This window comes from Halictus rubicundus, chromosome 2 (assembly GCF_050948215.1).
Source record: "Halictus rubicundus isolate RS-2024b chromosome 2, iyHalRubi1_principal, whole genome shotgun sequence".
Taxonomy (NCBI): Eukaryota; Metazoa; Arthropoda; class Insecta; order Hymenoptera; family Halictidae; genus Halictus; species Halictus rubicundus.
In genome coordinates this window covers 8,986,390-9,013,601 of record NC_135150.1, presented here as the reverse complement: position 1 = coordinate 9,013,601, position 27,212 = coordinate 8,986,390, and the positions used below count along the sequence as shown (strand labels likewise).

General features: G+C 36.1%; 1 protein-coding gene across 1 annotated transcript; it reads left to right on the top strand.

The window, feature by feature from the left end:
• Positions 1-23,248: 23,248 nt before the first annotated feature.
• Positions 23,249-25,478, top strand: LOC143362338 (uncharacterized). The gene is given in 4 exon segments (XM_076802397.1): positions 23,249-23,295; positions 24,367-24,788; positions 24,791-24,988; positions 24,991-25,478. Coding segments are annotated over 4 exon segments (1,155 nt in total).
• Positions 25,479-27,212: the final 1,734 nt, after the last annotated feature.

Below are 27,212 nucleotides of genomic sequence, written 5' to 3'. Positions count from 1 at the left end.
AAATTTCTCTTTTCGTTTAAGAAACAATTGGGGACAACGCGGTTTTAATTACAGTAGTCAAGAACAGAATCACACTGTTAATGTGAAAGAATAGATCAAGAAAATTCGGTTATTTCAATATTTCCCAGTTGCACAGTAACTCAGTGGTTTTTTCTACAGCTTTCTGCATCATAAATTGTTATCACTGCAATCTTCTTTCCCATATTCCAAGCAGGATCATCGTCGCAATTTGAAATTCATTAGTAAAGATTGAAACGGCAAGCAAAGCCATAAAAACGACGAGACAATGATTAATGTTAGCATTCCTTGGGGGAAATTCGCGGAGAACTCGGAAATGCGAATAACCAAGATGGGAAACAGGTGAAACGTCAGTTTTATCATAAATAACGTTACACGGTCTGCATTCTTTATCCGCGGTACAATTGGATCGATGTACAATCTGCGCGTCCGCAAATACCGAAGGTAAACTTTGCGAAATTACCGCAAAAGAAAGTCTTCACTGTCATTTCTACGCCAACGTGATCCAGGTTCTACTATTATTTTCGCATTCTTTCGCTGCTCTTTTCATCCAGCGTTCCTGCGAGCCACGATCCAACCGATAATAATAGGTACGCCGTTCTTTTCCAAAAAATCCCCCCGGATTTTCCTGTGGGCTTTGAGCACACGATAAAAAACAAAACTCCGTTGCAGTTTTACCGTCTCGAATAACACGCCGCACAGGTAGGGACTGGCAAAGCCCTTCGCGTGGGAGTTTTCATATTTTCCGGCGAAGGCGGGAAATACTGGATATAACGAAAACAAAGGTTTACAACCTGGATATGTTTAAACTATGAATCATCAAGGTGTCCAAGGTGTGTTCAAGGTGGAAAGTAGTATACTCAACGGCAGAAAAGTGATACACCTTCACATACGGCTATATCTTTTTGCTTCCTTTTTATTGGTAGTTTCACGTCGCCACCACTACGAGGTAATTGACGATCCTGTCAGCTGCTTCGTCTATTTCTCGAGCAATAAAGAATTCAGATTATTTTGTTCTTGTATCTTGTAATATATTAGGCACTTGAATAAGTTTCTGCCATTTATTTGGAAAATAAAAGTCCTTTGATACAACAGAAAAATGGAGAATAAGTCGTTCGAAGTATTTTTGCATACAAATGTCCGATTTTGTCCAAGTACCTGAAATGTACCAAGAAAAAGTACCAGAATGTCCAAATACCTGATGTACTGTCGCACTCTTATAATTTTTGCTCATTTTTGGAATTATGTGCGAAATATATATTTTCGTTACCCTATATATTGCAAACTCCATTGTACATAGACATTATATGTAAGCGGATACCATTGTTCACCAGAATTGTGGTATATGCTGTTAATAAGTATTCATTTTGTAGGAGCACTTCACGTATATTGATTTCAATATTAATAAGAGGGTTAGTGATTGAGCGAAATTGACGGTATCCATCTTGGTTTAACAATAGCAAGTTGGATTGTACCCGAAAATTTTTATACTATTCCAAATTTGTTGCTGATCTTGTTCTTTTGTAGGAAATAATTACTAAATATTGCTATGAATTTTACATGCTCAAGAGACCCTGACCCCTTAAGAAAACATTACAGTTAATACTTTCAAATTCCAAAACGCTAGGGACATGTTTGCATTGGAAATGACTCTGCAATTAATTCAATTGAAAAAGGCAATAAATTTATTCTTACACCTAACGAAATATAAATAGACGAAACAAAACTATCAAAATTATGCAAACATTTTTAGACACCCGAACAGGATATATGGAATATATTGAATTGTACTTTCGAAATGACCTTGTTAGAGTAATTTATACAGCGTTCTTCATCTCCACCGCTTCCAAATATTTCCGTTATTTTCATTAATATAAAAAGTGGGGTAAAATAAGATAGAGAGATTTAACACAGTTCGTTTAACATTTTAATTCAAACGTAGGTGGTTATATTTAGATTGAGGATTTTAGCAATTGCAAGAGATTTTAGCAATTGAGGTGCAATTTTAAATAGGAAAAACATTACGAGAATTTAATAGCATCAAAGCCATTAAAGAAAGAATTTTTTATTTGACTCGTATCTTACGAAATTGATGTAGGATATTGTTATTTTGTATCGAAATCACATTCGGAAAATTAACACAAAAGTTTTATTTTAAAGTCGGTCGTATATCACGTTCCACTATACTGTTGTATAATATTTATCTTAACATTAGCTCCAACACGATATAAACAAAAATATTTGATCCTATTTGTACAAAATAACAATATTTTAAATGCGAGACTTTAAGGAGTAAAAAAATTGTAAAATATTATATTTTCTGTGTAGTAATAACGCTGTGAATAACCGCTTGTCTCGGTACAAATAAATCCTTTTTTACAAGAATTTTCCAGGGTACCGAAAAACCATGTCTCATTTTTGCTTTTTAGGAACAAAAGTGTTTCGAAAAAAGTCTATTTTGATTTATACGGACCGTCCGCAACATCTCTAGATTTCCTATTTTTTCAACTCCCGTTGTAACTGTCCAACGAGCATTCGGGAATTCTTTTTTTTTTACTTCGTTTACATCCATCTCCATATCAACGCCCATTCAGCTCACGCAACGTGTTTTGTATTTTCATCTTTGTTGTTCATAACCGTACGGTCTCCTGCTACACACTTTTTTTTCTTTTTTTTTTCGTTACAGTTTCATTAAACCAGCAGTCATTTCAGTTTGCAATAATTGCAAAAGAGAATATTTAAAGGGTTGGCGAGAGGATATGCTTTTCGGTCAAAGGTTTCAGCTGAACTGAGGCGAGGAACCGCTTGCATCCGGAAGATGGTAAATTGGCAAAATCGCTTCACACTGGTTTGAGCTGTGCGTTAACGTGTTACATCATACATGATGAACATAGTTCATTTTTGTGACCACACATTAATTATTAATGCTTACACTGTAATGCACATAGTGTGAGCGAGCTAACATTAAAATAGCAATTATAGGATTTTATTTATTCTTGTTAGTTTGGTTTCAAAACATGTACTATTTCGACATTTTTCGACATTTATTGAAAGGTTATAAATAAATATAACTAACACAGTTGAAACAATGCTAATGCTCAAAATGAAAAATAATATATGTACACTGTGGATCTTCGTGCAAGATAAAAGTGTTCTAAATCAATTGTAAGAAACATGAACTGAATGAAAATGTATTCCCTTTTAATAATTACATGAAGTCGAAAATGGATCAACATTGTGAAATTCTCCTAATATCTTCACAGTTTCGTCTTTTACTCATTCAGTTTTGTCATAAATGCATAGAATTCGCAGTCTAAATATAATAATAAAATTATAATGTATTTTCTGTTTTAATAGTTCTCCCAAATATCATAACCTTATATATTTAAAGTTAAGTGAAGCAGTTTACGAATAATCAATATGATTATAAAATGATTGTGCATTAAATATATTTAACTCTTGAAAGGCGGGACTTGGGTCCGTTTTGACCCATTGTTATAAAACGTTGATTCTAAATTCTAATTTTTCAGCAATTATTTTAAATTATTAGCTACTTATGTTAGGTCTATTAAGAAGATCAATTCACACATATGTAGTAGTTATAACTTTCAAAATCTCAGACAGAACAAATAAAATCACTCACATAACAATTGACAATTAGCGGGAAGCAGAGCTGCCAATTTGTTCGCAAAAAAATTTAGGAGACTCAAGTTACCCCGCTCAGGGCTTTAGGGGTTAAATGAAACGGTTAAGTTTAAACAGAATTTGTTAAAAAACGGAATTGTTCATGACAGAATTTGTTCATAACTGTCTATTCCCAGCCCTGATTTGCAAGGTTTGTAACTATCGACAAGAAAGTCTGTTTTATTTATTTTTGTCCTGAGAGTAAACGTCACTGCGTGTCGTATAACATGTTTCATCGGCGCCTATAAGAAACGCAGCCTGTCTGTAAGCAACCTAAAATAAAAAAGCAATGGAGCTGATGCGTGGCGGGTAATGAAAGCCCGAAGAAGAAATCCGGGCTCCGATTTTTCCGTGGACTTCGCATGAAGTCGAAGAAGAAACGCAAGGAAGAGGAATAAAAACGTGTGCCATACTTTTACGAGTCTTCTCTACTTTCGCGAGTAATGTGCGAGGCATATGGTACTGTGACGGCTGTTACCCCTTTACGGTCCTCTGTCCCCTCCCTCTGGCCATCCGACTGCCATGCCGTTCTCCTCTTCGAGTTCGCCATTCTCGGTATTCCAGCCACGCGTCCTAGAATCACCAGCTGCTAAAAACGTGCATGCGAGACGAGAATGTCCGCGCCTTAAATGACGATGCCATCCCCTGCGCCGACATTAAACAAGTGTTCGAGTCCGAGGCTACGTTTTCCCTCGATATTGCCAGCCAGCACCGATCGCTAAATGCGTGCCGGCCGATCGTGTGCCGGCAGTTAGCATAATTCGATCGCCCGATGCGAGTTTTTGGGAATCTCGGGGATACGGTGATTCGATTTAACGAGCGAACTGCGCGAACGGAGCTGTTGTCCTTATTGAAAGACTTTACCGAACGGATTCGATTTTCTTCGATATTACAGAGTCTCGCGCGGATTAACGCTCAGATTAGTCAAAACGCTAGACTGAATGGGGAAAACGTTAATTTTGAATTATAAGTTCTATCATGACTAGATTGCCTTTACTAAATATATTATTTGTTGATAATGATACTATTTAATATATTATATTTAGACTATCAAATTTTATTAGTCTCAAGTGACTTGCATCGTTGTGCAAAGCAGTGTCGCCGGGTGAGGGGAGGGAGCACGAATCGAGGGTAAAAAGTTACCCTCTGTCTGCCATTACCGGGGTATGTACGACAGAGACGGAACGCGTCACGTGACCGGGCCGCGGCGGAAGTGTGGGGAAGAAGCGCGGTAGAAAGGGAAATTAGTGTGGGAGGACAAGTGTTGATTTGGCGACAGTGGTGCAAACTGCGTTCCTCAGTGTTGAGTTTATTTTCGCCACTAGCGTATATATGTATACGTCATAGCGTTATAAATGCAATAAAAAGCAATCATATTATTATTCTTCATATTATTAGTCAATTTTTATTTTGCATGAATATCCATAATCTAATCGTAATAATTATTTACAAAACTTGCTATTATTTTCTCATTTCAGAATCATTTTTCATTCAGAAAGTTTGATAAAAAAGCGTCCGTAAACGAACAATCATTGAGCTGCGAATTATTTGCATAAATATTACAAATAAATAACGTATTCATAATATCCATATAACTGTAATAATTATTTAATATTGTTATTGTACTATTCGTTAAATGGTATTTGGTATTTGTTGCAACGATTCAGAACTCTTTTCATATTAATGAGCAAAATATGTGTTCCTGTTTGTAAAAAAATTCTGTTCACACTAAAATTTGTCCTTTGAATACCTTGCCTGTTTCTGTTCTCGACGAAACTTCTAAGGTTAGACATTTTTTAAAAACAGTTGCACGGCCCGTATTTTAAGCCCTTGAAACATTATCCGCATTAGTAAAAACTCGGACGTTCTTCTTGAATTGGGATATCCTGTAGATGTTCTGGCGCATCAATCTAATTAGATTAACTTCTGACTCGACATTATACTTCGAGAAAATTTTCCGCTGTATGAGATTAAACTCGGGGTAAAGAGCACTCGTGTTATCGAGCCCAAGACCGGAACTTGGGAAAGTAAAGTTGAACGGATAATAAACAACCCGTAGACTATTGCCTTGATGCAATTAACCGGCCACGGTGGAAAAAAGTATCGATCGATTATTATGGAAAAAAAAAAAGAAAAGGACAACCCTTGTTGCTTGTATCGAGCCGAGTGTTTCTTCCGGATTGAAAGACGTTTTATGCTTGAGGAAGTTCCTCGCGGAAGGAGAAATGTTTTCGTGTTCGCCGGTGGAACTTCTCGAAATTAGTTCCTGCGTTCAGTGGAGATGGATCTGGTCTGACAAAAAACTCTGATAGGAGTCCAAGTGGAGTAATTGTAGAGGATAAGGATTTTGTTCCATCGTCTTTCCTTTGTACGTGTTTCGATCATTTTCTTTATCGAAATAACTTGTTTCGGTTATTAAAACTAAATTTCAAACTGTTTTTTTTTTTCGTCACTCTTACAGCGAGAATGCACGAAGCGCAGTGATACTTACACAGCTTCATCTATCCCGGCGTCTTTCTTCGAATTAATGGCCGGGTACACATGAAATTGCCATTTTGAAAGGAGAAGAGCAAGCGGAAGTCGTTAAAAATGGAAACCTATGTTGGTAACTGCACCGATTGATGCAGTTTTTTGTGCTTTACATGCCCTAAACTTATCGTGGCTAAAAGTTTTCTGAATTATTTCGGTTTAAGTATATGTAGTACATGTACAGTGTGCATTAGGGTGGCTCTTGTCTACTCTTGACGGAAATTTTTTTGAAATTTTTTTGTGCAACCCCCCAGGATTGTTCCAAATAATAAAAAAGATCTATACAAAGTTTAAGCTCGATCGGATAACTGGAAAACGAGCCCCCCCGGCCTTTAAACATTAAAATAATTATTATCGTTTTTCTCGAATATCTTCTAAATTATTGACTGTATCGAAAAATATGTTCAACAAAACTTGTAGACCTGTACAGGGTACGTCTTTTATGTTCTATTACTTTTTTTCGTGAAACACACGGTTATCAAAAATATGGAGAAAAATGTCAGACCAAAATCAAAAAATTTTTATCAATATTAATTTAACGGTTCATTTTAGAGAGCTTCCCCAAACGTAGTTCTCTTTATAAGACCTTTACACTTGATAAACTAATAATAGAAAAAATATATGCAACTTCCTGCAAAATAATATGCAATTAAAAAAAGCAAGTTCTGCAAGTTAAAAAAATTCACATTTTTCGTTAATGTTTATTGCTAAAAGATAATTAAAATACACTTCAGTTATCAAATTTCAGAAAAAAATTGTTGATTTTGGTCTGACAGTTTTTTCAATTTTTTTGAAAACCGTTTGTTTTACGAAAAAACGTAATGCAACATGAAAGACGCAACCTATCCAGATCTATAAGTTCTGTTGAACATATTTTTCGATGCAGTGTACAGTGTGTATAAAAAGTAATGGTCATCCGCCCTAGGGGTGAATCTACACCTCTGGATCTGTGGACATTTGTCAAAGAAACTTGCCGCAAAATTGTTTATAAGAAAGAAATTTTGTGTTAAAGTTTTTTTAACCATACGTCTTTAAGGTATTAGTTTAACCATACGTATGCAGTTAACTTACCGAAATTTTTCAGAATCATCTGTTCCTCCGTCGGATCCACAGCACACTATTATTGACTCACGCGAACACGTCCGAATAATTGTCCCTGTTTTTCGGAGCCTACACTACACAACACAGTATAGGAAATCGCGACAGCAGACGAGAAGAAGATACTCCGACCACGATAAAAAAATAATACTGCAATTTTGATCGCTTCGCTTCCACGGACGTGTCAGGGTCAGGTTATACTAGGCAGGTCGGACGCTGAGGATCTATAAACGCTAGATACAAAAACAGGGTAAACAAAGGGAAAACAAAGGGTCTGTGCTGTCGACAGAATTTGTAGACAGAATTGCATATTATTTTGTCTATACGTATAACACAACACAATAAAATTTTGCAAAAACTTTAACGGCTTATATCTTGATAACTATTTGTTTGCGACCTATGGTTCCTTTCAAACTTGTTGTTTTCTCGATTTATAGAAGGTGTTGATGTAAAAAATCTTTAACAACAATTTTCCTTGTTATAAACAATTTGGCGGCAAGTTTCTTTGCCAAATGTACACCGATCCAGAGGTGTAGATGGACGGACCCCTAGGACGGATGACCATTACTTTTTATACACCCTGTACATATTATACTGCACCCTGTACTGCATATCAGTTTCGGTGTTTGCTAACATAATATCGATAGTAAAAGGAATCTAAATTTGTACTTAAAATCAGTTGGAAATTATAATAAAATAGAGAAACCGACAAAATCACCGATAAACAGCCGTGTTTTACATTTTTGTAGAAGCCTAATAAATGAATATTATTAAGTAATATGCTTATATTCAAATATTCTTTAGATTCAATACGGTGGACATAGGTCGCCCCTGAAAGCTTAACAAACGTTCTGCAATAACTTATATTCAAAGCACAGTGTTTACTCTGTATATGTCCCAAATGCCTAGTCAATAAAAGTCCCAAGATAATTATCCCCTTTGCCACGGGGTACACCCCCCGAGGGGCCATGAATCGGGCCTCTAGAGCTTTGCTGTCCTTGCCTACGTTCGACGTGGATCAAAGAATAGTATCTCGTGGCCGATAGTTGTCCCTGGCTAGACACGTGTTTTGGACAAATGTCGAGTAAACACTGTACTTTTGTTATACACATTCTAAACCATCGAGAATACGTTTTTTAAAAATTCCTGAGAGTGGCATGTCTAGTTATAAAAATTCCATAGGTACGAATATTTTCTTAACACTATTCCTACCGACACTTCATGTATACCTATTCCAACCGCGACCGGTCAAATGACCGGTCTTTAGCACAACTTATACTTTTTAATATAGAATGAAGATAATAGCCAATTTGACAGTATAAAAATATAGTTTCTTTTATTTAGGAGTATATAATGTATATTTGATTCGTTTTCACCGCATAATATTTCGTTTACTATACCCTATTGGGCCTGATGTTTTCCTAAAAATATTATGAATAGGTGCTCTTCCAGGATTAGACCCTTCTTTTACTTCTTGCCAAACAGTTCCGTCTACAGCAGTTTCGATTACCTCTTCCTCATTCTCACTATCGGAAGTAACTAAAAATCTCCTTCTCTTTCGTCCTCTACGTACGTTCGAAACATTCTCTTCGTCCTCATCGGTGTTCGAGTCGTTCTCAAATAGATCATAATTTTCTGTATTTTCATTTTCAATATCAAAAATTTCGAACGTCTTGACATTTTGGGAATGAATATTCAAGGGATAAAATAAAAATTAAAATATAAAAATGTAAATCAAGATAGATAAAAAAATGAACAAAAGATAAAATGTAAAACTTCCTACGAAGTATTGTTGGTTTGTTCACTTTTTTGAAAATGACACTTAGAACACGTAATACAATATAACATATAATAGAATAATAGAATAAAAATACAAAATAGTAAAAGACTGCCGAATATGCTCCTTGTAACTTTCACGTTTTGATGCTCTCTGTTCAGCTCACAAGACTTTACTGATTTGAATTCGTGAGAAGACGTCTAGGCATCTCCTTCGGCTATGATTTTATTTATTTTACAGTCATAGTAAATAAGACGATGTAAGAAAATCCGAGGTTCTGGACCGCTTCGGATACCAATCAGGCAAATAAACACTGCGAGGCCGATAGGCGAGCGAGAACTGTAAACACTTTGAAGTGCCGTAAAGCAGTCCCTGGATGGCACTTTTCGGCTAAAATCATACCACAACTGCCTTACCTTTCGTTTGTAACGACTTTATAGTTTTGGAATTGAGTCTTTGAAAGAATACTATTACAAAAAGATATAAATCGTTCTACCGGTCAAATGACCGGTCTCGGTAGGTAGGACAGACTACAAATTTTTCTCAGAAAATAAACAATAAAAAAAGAAGTGAATATTGAAAAATGTATTATACGCATATTTTAGGAAAAGTCGTGAAATTTAAAGGCGATTCAATTACGTTGTATATAAGAAATTCTAATAGAAATTTTAAAATCGGTCATTTGACCGGTCCCGGTAGGAATAGTGTTAAACGGAATGCATGCATAAGTTCATAATTTGTTTAAAAACGAAATGTAAGTGTTTATTTCGATCTCCGGTTTCCTAGAAAGGTTATTTTGCTAATGGATTACTATCCTCTTGCTTAATTCCATGAATCCGTGCTCGAATGGTGGGACACATAAATTTTAAAACAGTCCGCAAACCGTCACTATCTTCCGTAATATGTTAACTGCCTTTAGCCGGAACGGAAACACCGAACAGATAGATTCTGTAGGGTTCCGCCATATAGACTTCATATATTACGCGTGCGTAGGAGGAAAGGACGTCGAACGAGAGAGAGAGGGAGAGAGAGAGAGAGAATGGAAAAAAAGAATAAAGGAGACGAAGGGCGGTTTGGAAAGAGAAAGACAGAAGATGGGGAGGGTTACACGTTATCCAGCTGCAGCCTGAGAAAAATGGCCCGTCTCGTAGTTTCTCCCTCTCGTACCGAAAAATCCGCGCCGAGCGATAAATCAGATCGCGTCGCGTCTAAAACCGATGGTGCAACTTTTGTCCAATAACGTGATACGTAAACGTCCGTATACACGAGCCAGCTAAACCCGAACCGACTCGATATATTTGCGCAATACTTTGAAATCTCGACTATCTTTCTCTTGCTCCCTTTCTCTGACTACTCCTCTTGCTATCCCTCTCATTTTGCAGTTCGTTTATCTTTTCGTTCTTGATATGATTCTCCTCGCGAAATCGTCGTCTCTGAAGTTCTTCCCGAACGGAAGTATTACGTTTATTGGGAAATTTGGCATTTTTATTTCTCGCGATGTAACGTGTTCATCGCCAGTGCCTATACGTAGAGGCCAGTTGTGTAGTAATGGCTACACTAAGCAGGCTTGTGTAGAATTATGTACAATTGAATTACCTCATGAATTATAATTGTATAGTAATTCATTGTAATCAATTATTTTGCAATTCGTAATTTAGCTCTTTCTTTATTATTTAATTAATTAATTTAGTATTATTTAATTACGAAGTACAGTGTTTTCTCGATATATGTCCCAAATATCTAGCCGATAAAAGTCCCAGAACTATCCCCACTGCCGCGGGGTATATCGCGTGCGTAGCCATGACCCGAGTCTAAAAGAATAGTAAATAAAATAAAGAAGAGTATCTCCTGGCCGATATATGTCCCTAGCTAGACCCATGTTGTGGACATATGTACATCGAGAAAACACGGTACAATGTAATTTCGAATTAAGGGGACTGTATCATCTATACGGGTAAAACAATCGATTTTGTTTTTAAATTACATTTTTTAAAAGTGCAGAACCTTAGAAACACTACCAAAACATTATGCTTAAATTAAATAAATAGGTTGTAATTTGCAGCAAACGAAAAATTGTTTTCGAATACCGGCTAACTACGTAGGAGAGTGTAAGGTCTAAGTCCTAAGTAATTAATAATTTTAGTAAAAAAATACCAATTTCATCGGAGCTGTGAATCCTGCTGTCGGAAAAATTGTGTACTGCGAGAGTAGGTCTGATAGCATTGAAAGAAATCATTTGCTTTGTTTAGATTGGTTGTGAAAGTCGTACATTTTCAACCTACTGTACCAAACATTTGACAATGTTGACAACATTCGATGTTTTGTTTCATGTTATTGATATCATCGGCACGTGTTATTAACTATACCCTTCGCCAATCACGTGCCCGCAAGCATTTATTGATCGTCACTCGGAACAATGTTAGTATATATTTAACGAGGCTACCCACTTTTTCGCGCTATCCGAAATTCAATTTCGTCGGCTATTTTTGCGTCAGATTGTTTGAAACAATACTTTATTTAATTCTCGGTCTTGGTCTTTCATTTTTCATTTATTCTGCTCTGGGCATGTGCTGAAATTTTTATAATACACTTTTAATCAATGTGCGGGCATGCACGATTTAATTATAAAATCACACCGTGTCAAATTGCACAGAATTTTCCACATATTCACTGATATTACACTGATATAAACTGATATCAAAATTGTTTGTTTTCTAGTTCAAGTAGTATGTCAGATATTAGTTGTCAAAGTTTTAGGAAATCAAGCGAAATAGGCAGACAACGTCATTGCCGATATTTCTGTTTTACTTTGACCTATTAATATTGCTTATTAATTACTTAGCTGAAAATTTTGACAAAAAATTATATATTCAAGTTCAAGTTATATGTTAAAGTCAAATACTTCTTCAAAAATTGAGTTTTTCAAAATCGACTTTGACGACGACTTTCTTCGTCTAGTTTAATATAAAATTAGATAAAACCACGGAAACGACACACAAGAACGGTATTTTTCAGAAATGGTTTTCGGAAAATGGCTGCGATATCCTTCTAGTTTAAGACATTCATCTCAATTTTTCAGAAAATACTTTTTAAATATCACACAATAAGACGTATACATTAATTTGTAAAGAAACATGATTTTATTTTTATTATTCTTTTACATGTCAACCGTTTGAATGTAACGCCTGAAGATACGTATTTAATTGTAAATTTTACGCATTTGAACCTTTTGAAAAGATGGAGCGTTTTCAGGAACCTAGAGAAAAAATAAAGTGTACAACGCATCATGTTCGGTGCGCTTGACTGCGCGCGGCAAGGTGCCAAAAACCTGCCATGAATGTCGAACAACGTTGTGTCTTAGAATGCGGCACACAGGCGCAGTAAGTCTCGTTGTCGTATTTGATCTACGATTTCATAATAGATACCATTGTTGTTTCATGAAAATAAAAATATTCTGGGAAACCAACATTTTAAAATAATATACAGTGTATTCAAAAAGTATTTAAATATTTTCGATTTTCGAAAATTTGTCGATATTTAAATTGTGATAATTTCGTAACAATAAATAGTACAACCATAAGCACCATAGGTACTTATTTTAAAACTTGAAGCCTCTACTTTCGCAAAGCAGTGCTCCTTTTCCTCTAAGATATTTTTACATGATGTAGCAGGTGGAAAACTGAAGACCCACTTTTTCTGAAAAATGCTGCAAATTCAATTGTCTCCAAAAGGGTTAAAATATGGTTAAACTTCACCTTGGCAACCTAACAATTTTTATCTTTCTACTATATAATTCTATACATCTTGGCGAGAGAATGTGAAAAATTCGAAGTTTTAAGGCGAGGAATTCACTGGTTCAAAAGTTATGCGTGTTTAAAGTTGAGCGATTTTAACACGTTAAGCGCAGAGTTTTAGTTTCTTCAACTACACAATGAATTCTACGTAGAATGGTGCTTAAGTTAAACAATGGCATGAAGACTTGCAAAAAATTCTGGAAAGCATGTCTTCATATAGGCAGTCTTATTGTAACGTATTATGTACGTTGTAAAGTATAGTGAAAGTAAAATAAAAGTAAAAAAATAAAAAATATTCAATTTCTAACTCTTTTGGAAACTATAATGAGAGATATGTATAAAGGGAGAAAGCACATAACCGGTATGTATACAGATTATTACGTTTAACATAATATTTCCATAAAGCATTTATAAAGTGATATTTATGTTGAAATTCTTATTAGTAAATTTTTTAGCAGTTTAATAATACCTGTTTTACGATATAATAAATTGTCAGCGGAAACCGCAACGGAAAGCTCGATGAATTAATTGCATGAATGGAAACCAGACCCGACGAACACTGCAAACAAATCACGCTGTTGTTTTAAAGCAGCTTTAGAGTTTTAAATTGTATAAATACTAGAATAAATGTTGTAATTTCAATGCAATATACACATTTAGAATAGATTAATTCTGTGCCTGCGTGAAATACAGGCATTGAATTAAAAAAATTTTCTATAATCTCTCCGACAAAGCAAATTTTAAAGTACACAATCGCCTGCTCCGCGGCTCTTAATCGGATTTATTGCTTATCGAATTTAATATTTATCTGTAAAAATTATATATATCATATTCGTTGATAACTGATACTTTTGAAATTATTTCGATGAAAATCGTCGGAGTGGAAGTTGTGGAGAAATATTTTCGAGATTCTGTGTAATTAACAATTCAATTTTCTTCCACTGACGTACAGTGGGCCTTTCCTATAAAATAGCTGTAATTATAACAATTAAAAAATATTTATGTCTTGAAATAGGTCAATACTAGGTACTTCCTTAACCTAATATTTGTTAGAGATAGACTGAAAAAGTTCTAGTCTCTCGAAGTAATCTATCTATCATGTGCCTTCGTGTTTCGAGTGTTAATGCTACATCCTGTTTCTAAGCGAACACTTTTTTGCCAATTAATTCTTCATTAGAATTTTACTAAATTTTAGTTTCGACGAAAGAACTTTTATATTGTTACCTCCTGTTAAAGTTGTAACAGTTGTTGTCTCTCAGTTGTTGTATTTTCTATTTCAGGAAGTAATTTCGTAATAAGTGGAAGAGAGTTGTTTAACGAGTTGAGAGAAGATGATGCGATGCAAATAATCATAATTTAATAAAAATTTCAATGCTAACTTTTGTTCAAATGACATTTTTTTAAATTTTAAGCTTCTATTAATTTTAAATTTGTTTATTCATGACAAACTAACAATCAATAAAAATCATAATTTCCGTTAACACTAGCTCTTTAACTGTTTACTTTCGAGGGTATGTCCATAAGACAATAATTATTTGAAATCACATTCAAAATCAACTAGCAAGGTTTCTGTGATGTACCGATATTGATCATAGATGTCAGCACCGTAGTCGTCAGATGAAGACTTGTTGCCCCACTCTAATTTCCCCTTCTACTTTACTATTTCCTACGTTTCCTCCGCGATCTGGTCACGTGATGCATTTCGTCTTTGTCGTGCATACTCCGGCACTGGCAGAGAGAGGGTAACTTTTTACCCTCGATTCGTGCTCCCTTCCATCACCCGCCGACACTGATGAGATATGGGCCGTGTTTTCTGACACATGCGCGGCGATTTTAGCATCAGTGAAGTAAAATTCAGGATTAAATACGATACCTTGATCACCCTGTAAAATTTTTAAGAATTATTACAATTTGATTTTGAAAATAACGAACTCTACGCCTCTTTGTAGCTCCTCCTCCAATATTAGCTGCCATTGTATAATAAAATATTAACGATAACTTACCAAAAACTCGTAGGAAACTCGTCTGGTCTTGGAAGTGTTGTTCCGGTACTTTCCCGCCAATATCATTGCCTCACTACCTTTTCCCCTTAATATATACATATACGTTACTGTTTTAGACGCGCATGTGCGAAAGAACGCCGCCCATATCGCATCATTGTCAGCACTGGGAAAAAGGAGGTTATGAATCATCACATGGATCAAATCACACTAGTTTCAATTTTTTAAATTGAGATATCAGCTGTAAGTGTAGTTTCATAAAGGTAGTTTATCAGCAAATAAGTAATACCAGAATTAGATTGTACGACTTCAAAAGCCCTTAAAACCGGTCTGTTCGTGATTAATAATGTTTAATGAACAGCGACATGAATTTTGTCCAGCTTCTTACGATTCTGGTCCACTGTGTGACGTGTGGTTCGTACACATTTCTTTCTAGAAGTTCATATTCAAATTATTAAAAACTGAAGCGACGGTACTAAGGAAATCGTGATCTCCGCGGAACTTAAACAACGAGTACAGCAAAAATACATCGTAGCAAAATCCCGACATTCGGGAAGCTTCTCCAATTATCGACTTGTTACGTTCTTGCTACGGTACAGTGCGGGTAACGACGTTTTGTACCTCGAACAGCTTAAACCGGTATAATAGCTCGGTAATAGATTCTTAAAGGAAAACTTCTTGCACCGTGGAAAATTGTTTTCTCTGTTGGCAGAGGAGTTGGACCTTGGTTACGTTGTAACAATGAATCTTCACGTTTAATCTTCATCAAGGTTTATCTACCGCGAAGGAAGTTAAATACTGTATTGTTTTCACATATAGGATGTCCGAAAAATGTTGTACTTCCTTGAAAGGGATAATTCTTGAGGTCATTTGAAGTACCTTTTTCCTTTGCGTAAATATTCTCCGCGACTTTGTTAAGGAGTTATTAACGAAAAGCAAGGATCAATCAGAACACGGCTACAGCGGACAGATTCCGGTTCAGCCAATGCCAATGCCACGCTCAGTGGAACCTGTCGCCGAGCCAGCATCTGTCTGCTTTAGCCGTGCTCTGATTGGTCCGTGTTTTTCATTCATAACTCCTTAACGAAGCCGCGGAGAACATTTTCGTAAAGGAAAAAGTTATTTCAAATTATCTTAGGAATCACCCTTCTCAAGAAAATACAACATTTTTGGGACACCCTGTATTATGCGATATCTTCTGGACTGAAATGTCACGTGTGTCGTGTACAGTCGTCCTCGTCATTGTCGTAGACAACAGTGTATCGGTGGACAATACTAATTCCGTGACAAAACTGTTTCGGTTTTAACTATTTTTTCATGGAACGTTTAGCAACATTTTTGAGTGACAGTGTCCTGAACAAAATAATTCCAAACATGACACAATTCAGAGCGTATTTGCTTGTTCAATTGACGATTTTGTGGAATCTCCATTATCCAAACTTACATGTATGAAAAGTAGTCTTTTGCTTATTTAATTGGACCTTGAACCTTTCTTATTACACAATCAATTACGTGTAATTTTATGGTATTAAAATAACTTGACTACTTAAGTATAATATTGTTATATTCATGCTAACATATGATATATAGTTTATGAATGTATAAAATAAAATGAAAGTGTTTATACGTATTATTTTATTACTTTTGAAGAAGTATATTATGCAATTCTTTATAAAGCACACTTTTCACTGTACAATACTAGCGATGAGTAAATGTGTTGCTGAAATACTTTAATATGAAATATGTATTTGTAATTTTTAAAAGAAATATTAATTGTCGTGTATGGAAACACTGATCTTACTTATTTTGTAATGTCCATACAATAACGTGAAATATTGTCAATACTTCAACTTTATTGATAAATATGAATAAAGTTGCCCCTAAATTTTACTCACCGTATGCTATGCCGGGGTCATTCGTAACCCGTCGCGGTGGGGATAAGCACGAGCGACCGTCAATCTTTACAATTTTATTCCGATATAAGATGATGCTTTTTATTTCGAAATAAGAAAGTCGCTGTCCCCTCTTCTTCTTTTTCTTCTTCCGAAATACGACGAAAGCCGGTTCCGAGCCATCGCCTTATATCGATAGAAAACTGAAGTGAAATATCTGCGTGGGTCAGAAATGACTCCGGCATAGGCCTAAAACTCTCAGGAGTCCGAGGGCTAATATTCCTCGTTTCTTAGCAGTGACAATATTATGAAAGTAAGCTTGTTCATTATATTAACCTAATTCCTACTTACCTAATAACTTCGTATTATTAACCGCCATCTTGACTATTACGAAAAGAATTATTAAATTCTGAAAATTCTTTTATTTTCTATATCATAATAAAAATTTCGGCAAATTAAATATGTTTATAATGTCTCATGCATGAAAATGACATTAGGAAAGCAGTATCAAATAAAATAATTAGACTGCGGATTTGATGCATTTACAACAAAAAGGAATACAAGTATAATATAAAACTGTGAAAGCATTACAAGAATTTATGAATGTTCTTGTATTATTTTCGACATGTTAAAATTATTGAAAGAAGGAATGCTTTTGTATTTAACTTCGGTTTCCTATAATTAACCTAGAACATTTTTATTTCGCATAAAGTTCCAGTCTAGAAATAATTTATATAAAATTTTTGCTTTCGTGAATTCTATTATAAATAATGTTAATGTTCATAAATATCTATTTACGAATTATTAAGAGGAAATAATACCAGTTTCGCCGAGCAATTTCCAACCAATTCTTTTCTGCGCGACAAGCGTTATTCCTTTCAGTTTATGTGCAATTTCTCTGTGCCTTGCTGTTGCGCACTTCCCATACTTCATATGTGACAGAATAAATTGCGAGTGTAAAACCAGTATAGTAGTAAATCCCCACTAAATCTAGGTGACTTTTCTATCACCTAACAATAATTGTTCTTTCCATTTCGCGCTCACAGTTATGCCTTTTCTACACGTTTTCCTGACGCCAGAATTGTAATCAATGATACGAGATCAGCAAAAGTTAGACAAAATCATAATTATTGGTCTCTCTAATTACATCTACAGCCTTAAAAATACAGCCTTGAAATATTTGGAACTTTGAATTGTGTGCAGATATTGTGAACTTCGGATAATATAATCTAACAAAAAAATGTTTAAAAGGAAAGTTAATCAGTTTCCTGAACTGTTTAATAGGTTCCATTTAAAAAGTGGACAGTGGAGCCTTTTTCAAAAGACGTTCATACATTTTAAGTTTAAATAAAAACAGATAAAGAAGAGTTCTTGACAATAAAATTTTTAGTTTAGATAGAATACATTAATTATAATAACGTAATATGCTATACAAATTAGGTAATAAATACCAGGTAATTACCACTAGGTAATACAAATTCCGAAATATATCGAAGCAATAATTTTGAACCTGTAAGTGATATAAAAGGGCAATAAAAATGTACAATTTCGATGGACTTAGCTATGGTACAGTGGGTTTTAGTTATTTAGGACACATCAAAACTTGCGTCCTTTGGCGCGGCTGTCCCAGTTATGTGAAATATCGCACGTATAAATGCAGAAGTTACCATGACACAAAATGTACAAACTATACTGGTGAAATAAGCAGTAGAATGTTTAGCTAAATAATTGTAGAATAAATCTGAAGCATTATATTTAATATTTATATAGATGTTCATGCTCACGGTTTGTCAATGACCATCACCATGGTTAATGAACTGTTCGAAGATAGAAAAATTGGAATACAGCAAAACATACATCATATTAGAGAAACTAATAGAACATTACAAATTCAATTTATAACTAGGACGACAATTTAATAGCAAGCGGAAATGAGAAAGAAATGCAAAACGTAAGTGATGCATTAATTTATCCCGAATAGTTTGGTATTCCAATTAAATGCGGAAAACTGGCGACATTTATTGGATTAAATTCTGTTCTTTAAATTCCGGTTTAGGAAGCTAAAAAAATGATAATTTTCAGGATTTCTGTTTAACCAAATAAATAAGATAACAATCTGTTGTCGGAATTTGTTATATACAGGGTGTTCGCGGTAAATTGAACCAGCGTTTTTCTCGTAAACATTAAGTATCGCGGTGAGTGGAAAGTTTGTGCCGTTTCTTGCTAACCGATTGACCGAAGGAACGGCATGAACTTTCCACTCAACCCAATATTTAAAATAAAAATGGAAGAGGAAGAACTTACAGTATATTGTACTGGCAACACGATAACCTATGTCAATTTTTTATATTGACATTATTTTTAGAGAAACGAAGGTGACCTACAGTTTTTTTAAAGGAATACTATACATGCTTTTTAATGTCATGTGAAAGCGCGGGTCAAGACGAATTCAGTCATTCGTAACACAAAGACTTTCGAGGTTATACAAGGTCAAAAATAAGATTTTTTGCGACTACTTTGTACTAATGTTACACTGGATATGGATGCACATGCGTTTTTTTATCTCAGTTTGTAAGTCGTTTGAATCTCAGTGTAGTATAAACACTATCTTTAATATGACACCATAAAAAAATCTATGGATGAGAAATCGGGGGGTCTCGGAGGCCATTTTATAGATCCGTACGTTTCGATCCGTTTACTGTTGAACATATTATTTCAGAAACCTGCTACCTGTCTGAGGTACGTAAACACAATATCTACTGAAACACTTTTATTTCAATAAATCAATACTTCATGAAGTTATTACACAACAGTGTTTTACGGAAGATATCAGAATACTGGAATTCCGTTTTCAGACTGAGGAATGCGTAAGTATGTACTATGGGAAACATAAACAAAGTTTAACAGTAACCGGAAGTCTGAACACAATTGACAGTGAATCACAGTAATATTCGAACACTTTTAGAAGTACGATAACTTTTTTAATATTGGACCATACGACTTCGATTCTTGTGAGTAACTAGAACAATTAGTTTAATACATGTTGTATGAGACAAATTTCGAAAAAATCGCAATTGATCGGAATTACAGATAAAATACAAAGTGCTACTATATGATATAAACAATAACGTTAGGAATAATGAAAGGAAAAAATTCTTACTAAATTACCATTTCTATTAATATTCTTATATGCCTTAGTTTTGTCGCGGGGTGTATAACCGTAAAATTGTTAGTGTTCTGTTGCAATTTGATTGATCCTGTGATTTGTTATGCTCGATCAGATGATGTCCAAGAAAATGGTATCGTTCGATTGTGCGCCGTCACTAAACGATGAAAAACTAAAAAAACCATTCGAAGCGGTAAACGACTTTTTCCTGTTTCCGGGATTAATAGACTAGAAACCGACAAGTCGCATTGTCTAAAGCCGAGTGGCAGTTGGCGGTAGGGAAAACAAAGGCTTCACAGTTCCGCAGGACACGTTCCTTGATTCTTCGTCTAGTGTTTCGTTCGCATAGCCGGCCCGCAGCCGTTTCGCTGAAGCCAACGCCGAAGCTACTCTTCGCGTTTTCGAGGGTTCCGGCGTAGACCGCGGAACGTGGCGGGGTCGTGCTGTAATTCAACCAAAGTTCCCTAATTAATCAGGTTCCCAATTAGCTGAAGTAACGAAGGATTCGATGGTCGGAGCGCGTTTGTCGGCCGCGATGGGAGAAGGTGCGGCTGCCGCGAGGAGAACGGACCGGGTCGAAAGGAGAGAAACGGTCGGGGAGGGGGAGTCAGAAGAAAAGAGGGAAAGAGGAACACAGGAAATTGGAGAGTGGTACAGTGAGTCACGTCGAAGTCGATCGACAAACGGGTTGCCCGATTTCCCTCGAAATTACGTTTTGCGTTCCAATTCGACGCGCGGGACCGCGGGTGGGGGGGGGGGGTTGAAAGTGCAGGAAAGAAAGAAATTGCGGAGACAGAAACGGAGGATTCTCTTTAGAGTACGAAAAAATTCAGTTTTGCTTGTTCAACGAGAGGAACCGACGAGTCGTCCCACGATCATTTGGTAATATCCTCCACTTCTGATTTCGTTAAGCACTGCCCTTGGCGAAAAAGTGTTTACTTGCTAGAATAGTGTGAGCGTTTGCATACAAAATTATTCACGTACTTGACAATCCAAATTATTATTATTATTTATTTTTTAGCGGTCTCCATAAAGTGATTTGTGGACAATGTCATATATAACTTAAAACTTTTGTTGTGTTTACGTAATTGTTACATTTGATTCGTTCTTGTGAGACCATGCAATACGCTAAAAGTTATTGGAAAATTTATTAACTTGTAATTGTATTGCACTGCATAGAAAACAGTTGTATTTTATTGAAACTTTGATGACATACAATGATCAGAAAAAATAGGTTTTACAGGGTCATATTGATCTGAACAAAGTACGAGGGTTAAACAAGTTGCATAATTTGGTACAATTCATGGTCACGATATTCTATAGTTAGTCTTAAATGAATATTTTATAGTTAGTCTTAAATTCAGTAAATTAGTTTTTTTTTAATTTTCTTTAACATGCACACTATCACCTTGTTCATATATGGGTGACACGATTCTCCCCGAGGTTTAAATTATTCAGAATGTGATGATGCATAATTTTGAATAATTGCGGAAATGCATCATAGAATGCATTACATACTTTATGAAGAAACTATATATAGAAACTATATGTATAAATATGTCATTAAAAGAAACATGAAAAATTTCAAATCTACTACTTCTAAATCTAAAATTCTTATTATAAATTTTTATTTGACTTAACGTTGACTTAATGTCTTATTTGAATATGTTATGGTTTAGACAAAAGATAATATATGTACGTTTTTACATCGAATTTTTGTATTCAAATATAGTTAATGACTTCTATTACTTTCATCACTTTTTTCTCCACTACTGTCAAAAGGAATCAGTTCTTCAATGCTGTCATCCTACATTTCAAGTACAGAATATATTGACAAATGATTAATATTAACGATTAATTTTAATAATTAATCAAATGATTAATTTTTAAAATAAAATGTAAATGAAATGCATGATTGTAAGTACGAGGTTATAGTGAAGCGGCGAGGTAAGCATAGCGTAGAGGACGGCGATGCGGTGCGTGTTTAGAGTGAAGCGGATAGTAATGAGGAACAAACAAGCTACTTTTTCTTGAGTATGTATCAAAATGTCGTCACGAAGACTTCGGAAGCTTATGTTAGCCGATAATATTTTTACTAAATATTATTTATTAACTTCAAATTGTCCAGTAGTCCATCCTATTAATAAAAATAAAGAAGAAAGTGGGGAATTTAATCGTCCATATTTAAAATTCAGGCAGTATCCCGATAAATTTAGACAGTATTTTAGAATGTCGATCGTTGCATTCGATCGGATTTTAGAATTGGTACGTCCAAAAATTAATGTCCAATGAAGTAATTTTATTTAGAATACAATCAGTATTGATGAACGCTTAGTTATCATAATGGTTTTTGTCTTTTTTCGAAGACGATTTTTGAAGGACGATTTTTGAAAATTAATCTAATTAATAATTCAAATGACATGGTAATAATTGTAATTGGTGGTAATTGTCTCCGCTATCAGAAATAAACATTTTTGTTTCTATGTGCACCGCTAAGGGTCGCCTTTATACGCTGCCATGCTCACCGCTCTCGTCACCGCTCCACTATATACAGTCGCATTTGATTACATTGGTTTGATTTTGCCGCGATGTTCACCTCGTTGCTATCCTCGATCTTCACCGCTCCACTAACTGTGATTGCTACGTCGTTCCCATTCGAACGAGTGCTGGCAGCTATCGCATGTCTTTTACAGATAGTAATGGGGTTTTTTGAATATTTAATCTAAAGATGTACAAAACAATAAATCATTTTTTGAGAATTTTTTACAGAAATTTTTTTTACGGCTTCCCTCCACCGCCAACATAACTAGATTACTCCTGGCAGCGTTCTTATTCTCCGATCGCCGATATCGTAGTTGCCACGAATGACCAGAGGAAATCAAATCATAGGCCATTCCCTCTTCCGGCTAGAAGCAAGAGCTTTCACAGACATAGCGTATCGAAGTGGATGTTGTCCCTCGTTCCGAGATCGCGAATTCGTACATCGAATCCGCGAACGATCCCGCAGCAGAGAAACAAAGGACACGATCCTATCTGCTGGTAAACACAAACGAAAACAGAGGAAGAGAAAGCACAAGTACGACAAACGAAAGAAAGAGTTGATAAGAGGGTGAATGGTGGTCGCAGAGAAACAAAGAGAGAAAGAGAGAGAGAGAGAGAGAGAGAGAGAGAGAAAGAGGAAGAGGAAAAAGAAAGAGAGAGCTGTATTACTACACTGTGATATCGGAAACTAGATATCGAGGTCGGTTGCTCTCGTAGGCCTTCGAAGCATCGAAGCGATATACAGAGATATGGACGCAACCTCGGGGGACTATAGGGAGGCCAACGTAGCTAATGGGTATGTCATTTCGCGAATCTACGAGCACATAAAAGCGAGAACTTTTTTCGATTGTATTCCCATTCCTGTGACGTCCCATTTGACCCGATATTCACTATAAAGTCACTATTTTTTCGAACCAGTTACGAGCTTTCCAAGATGAAGCAACTTCCTTGTATGCTGCTTCCGTGTTTGCTGACTTCTATGGTTCATGTCTCATAAGAAGATACTCGGAAGGAATGTGAAATGAGTTTGCAAAGAAACCGTTTGATTGGCCAGGCGCACACAGTTGAGTCACAACTGGCACACTACATTATTATCTTCAGGGTGCCCCAAAAATGGTGTACTTCCTCGAAAGGGGAGATTCCCGAGGTCATTTGAAGTAACTTTTTCCTCTGCGAAAATGTTCTTCGCAGCTTTGTTAAGAAATTATTAATGAAAAGAACGGACCAATCAGAGCGTTGCTACAGCGGACGGATTCCGACTTGGCAACAGGTCTCGCTGATCGTGAGTTGGCATGGGCCGAGCCGGGATTCGCCCGCCTTAGCAGCACTCTGATTGGTCCTTGATTCTCGTTAATAATTCCTTAACAAAGCCGCGGAGAATATTTTCGCAAAGGAAAAAGTTACTTCGAATTACCAAATCGAGTACTTGTTAACGAAATATTAGGTGTACAAATGAATTCTTAGACCTATCTTCTCGAATTTATTTATTATTCACAAATAACCAAAATACATTTTACTGTAAAAAATAAGCATCATTTTCTATGCATTCAACCCATCTTATGAATAATTACTGAATCTTCAATCCGATAGATAAAATATTTGGATCCAAAATAAAATTACTACTGATTGATTGTGAACGCTACGAACTAATTTGTACTCCTAATACAAGAGGCTAATACGCTTGACTAGGGATGGCACAAAGTTCAGTTTTTACTTATTAACACATTGATGATAATATCGTGCACCGCATATAATAAGAAAGTCGTTCAGATAAATGTAATTCAATTCGACGAGAGGTACCACGATATCAAAAATTAATACTACCTTCCAGCATTAAAAAAAATTGAGTTCTGTTTTTCTCATGTAGAGGCATTCTTGTGGTATCATATTGGCTATCCCAGGCGTGGTACCCAAAAGTTTTGGCCATGTTTGAATCACAATCAATTATATTCAAGCCTAGAATTAATTTACTGTCCTCTTCCGTTATCATCCCAACTTTCCCTGGTAGCAGGGATATTATAAAGAAAGCCTATTCGCTAAAAGGAATGATGCAGGAGACAATCACAATTGCGATGGCATCGCTTAGTGATTCCTATCTACGCCAGTATAGCGTGGCACTAAGGAAGTGGTGGCATTTTTGTCATTCGACAAACATAGACGTATATAAGGCCAAAATAGCGGACGTCTTAAGATTCGTAACAAATGAATATGAAAATGGAGGGTCGTATGGCTCTATTAATACGGCTAGATCAGCTATGGCTTTGATTATTGGTCCAGATGTGGGACGGGACGGGAAGTCAAAAGATTTTGTAAGGGGGTCTTCAATCTGCGTCCATCACAGCCTAAATATGATTATACATGGGACCCAAAGATCGTACTAGATTTAGTATCGACATGGTATCCGAACGATACGATAACCTTAAAACAACTTTCGTTAAAAGTGGTCTCGTCAATGGCTCTGACCACAGGACATAGGATACAGACTCTAACAAAGATGACGTCAGGAATGTGCTGAAAAAGAAGAACATGTTGGAGATTATGATTCCCTCGCGATTGAAGACTTCTAATCCTAGGAGGACACTACCGGTTCTCAGAATTCCTACATACGAAAAGGATCGTTCGATTTGTGTATCCTCAGCAATAGAGACATATATTGAAAAAACCAAGAGTTTCCGAGAGGATACAGTGGAATTATTTATCTCTTGGAAGAGTCCACACAAAGCAGTTTCCACGCAGACACTGAGTCGATGGATCAAAAGTGTCCCCCAAAAAAGTGGATTGGACACGGCAATTTTCTCGGCCTATAGCACCCGTCATGCCGCAACATCTGCTGCGAAGAGAGTTGGTGTTAATGTCGATGTCATCAAAAAGACAACAGGCTGGACATCTCAGTTAGAGACTTTTGCGAAGTTTTATGATCGCAACATTATAGTAACCAAACAGAAAAATTTTGCCAAAGCTATCGTTAACTTAAAATAAGATAGATTAAAGTTATTTTTGTATTGAGATCAATTTTTTTTTGGTTTATATAACATACAGTATTATTTGAGTTATTAAGGTAATATTGTAGATTTTATTAAATCGAGTAGTTTTTATATATATATAAAAAAAAAGGAAAGGAAGAGAATACATATTTGTTGGGGCACTGCCGTACATCTTTAAACATCTACGAGTTGATCAAAAGAGGAAACGCTTCATACAATTACGATAGAACTTCACTTAGGTAAGTTCGTTTAATCGTTCAATTTCATAGTAAAAGATTAGCTCCCTTGAGCCATTGAGTTTAAAAGAAACGATGTCGACATCTTCATTAGATTCTAAAACAAAAAAACAGGTTGCAATACTTTATTGTGCATGCCCTGTATAGTCAAAAGTGCTAACGCTCGTTGTTCTACTACGTGAACATTCTTTTGAGTGAACACTTTTTGCCCAACGATTACTTCGTGTAACGGAGATTCTACTGCGATCCCTTCTACCGTGAGTACATCTATAGAAGAGCTGTTCGCATCGTTGTGAGCCACGATCTCTAACTAGTTAGACACCGAAGCCAACTCTTAATCCTCGTGGAAGGTGCAAAAAGGAGATTGTTTGCCAACTAAGGCATCGATAAAGATTCCGAATTCGGTTCGTTGAACGCTGTGGCTCGTGTACCACCTACCTACCATTGTTTTTCCATTCAGGAACGGTCGCTGATCTGTTTGGCCGGATTCCTGTGCTTTTTATCCAAGAGCGTGTAAAAGGCCTGGTAAATTTGCAGAGTGAAGAGCAGGGCCGACATTCGCCGTACTTTCCGGGGCGACAACAGAATCTGGCTGTTGTCCAGACTTCAAAGATCCAGAGCCGCATTGATTTTGTTAAAAACACCACAAATTGTTCGGCACCGTCTGGGCGATGTGTATTTGGGTCGATGTCCAGACTAAACGGGTCCTTTATCTCTCTACACTGCGGTGCATAGCTGTAGCGCTAACCATATTTTCAAGATTCGAAAGAATAATTCAGGAAAACAAAGTGCACGAAAGCATGAAGGCATGATAAACAACGAACTTCACGTACAAAAAATATGATACAAGTTGTCCGTGTATACAGGGTGTATCAGGGTATATCGTGGTGGTGGTGGAGATAAGCTCGGGTCACCGTCCATATGTACAATTTTATTCCGATATAAGACGACGCTTTTTACTTCGAAATAAGAAAATCGCTACGAAAGCCGGTCCCGAGCAATCACCTTATATCGAAAGAAAACTGTAGTGAAATATCGACGTGAGTCAGAAATGACTCCGTCATAGACCTAGAACTCGCAGGAGTCCGACGGTTAATATCTTTCGGGAATGAAACTTCTTACGAAAATGTTGTGTGCTTTATAACGATAGTTATAGAACGCTATGTACATACATATGCATAATCGTTAAAACTACATCTTCAGATAAAGAGATCTCGTAGATCCTTAGATACGGAATAACTGAACAGTAAGTAAGACGAAAATACGAGAGCACGTTGTATGCGAAGAGATGAGAAGCTAAGCTGCGGAGGTGTAATCTTAGGTGACAAAGTTCGGTAAACTACGAGTAGTTGACTAAATGCCGGCCTGTAATGAACGAAGCGAAACACTTTGGTGGGTTCGACCCACAGGAGTATCAAATTAACACGCCTCTTGAGTTTGCTCCAAGGAGTTTCCTCTATCTGTTCTATTAATTTTGTACCTATAAGTGCTTC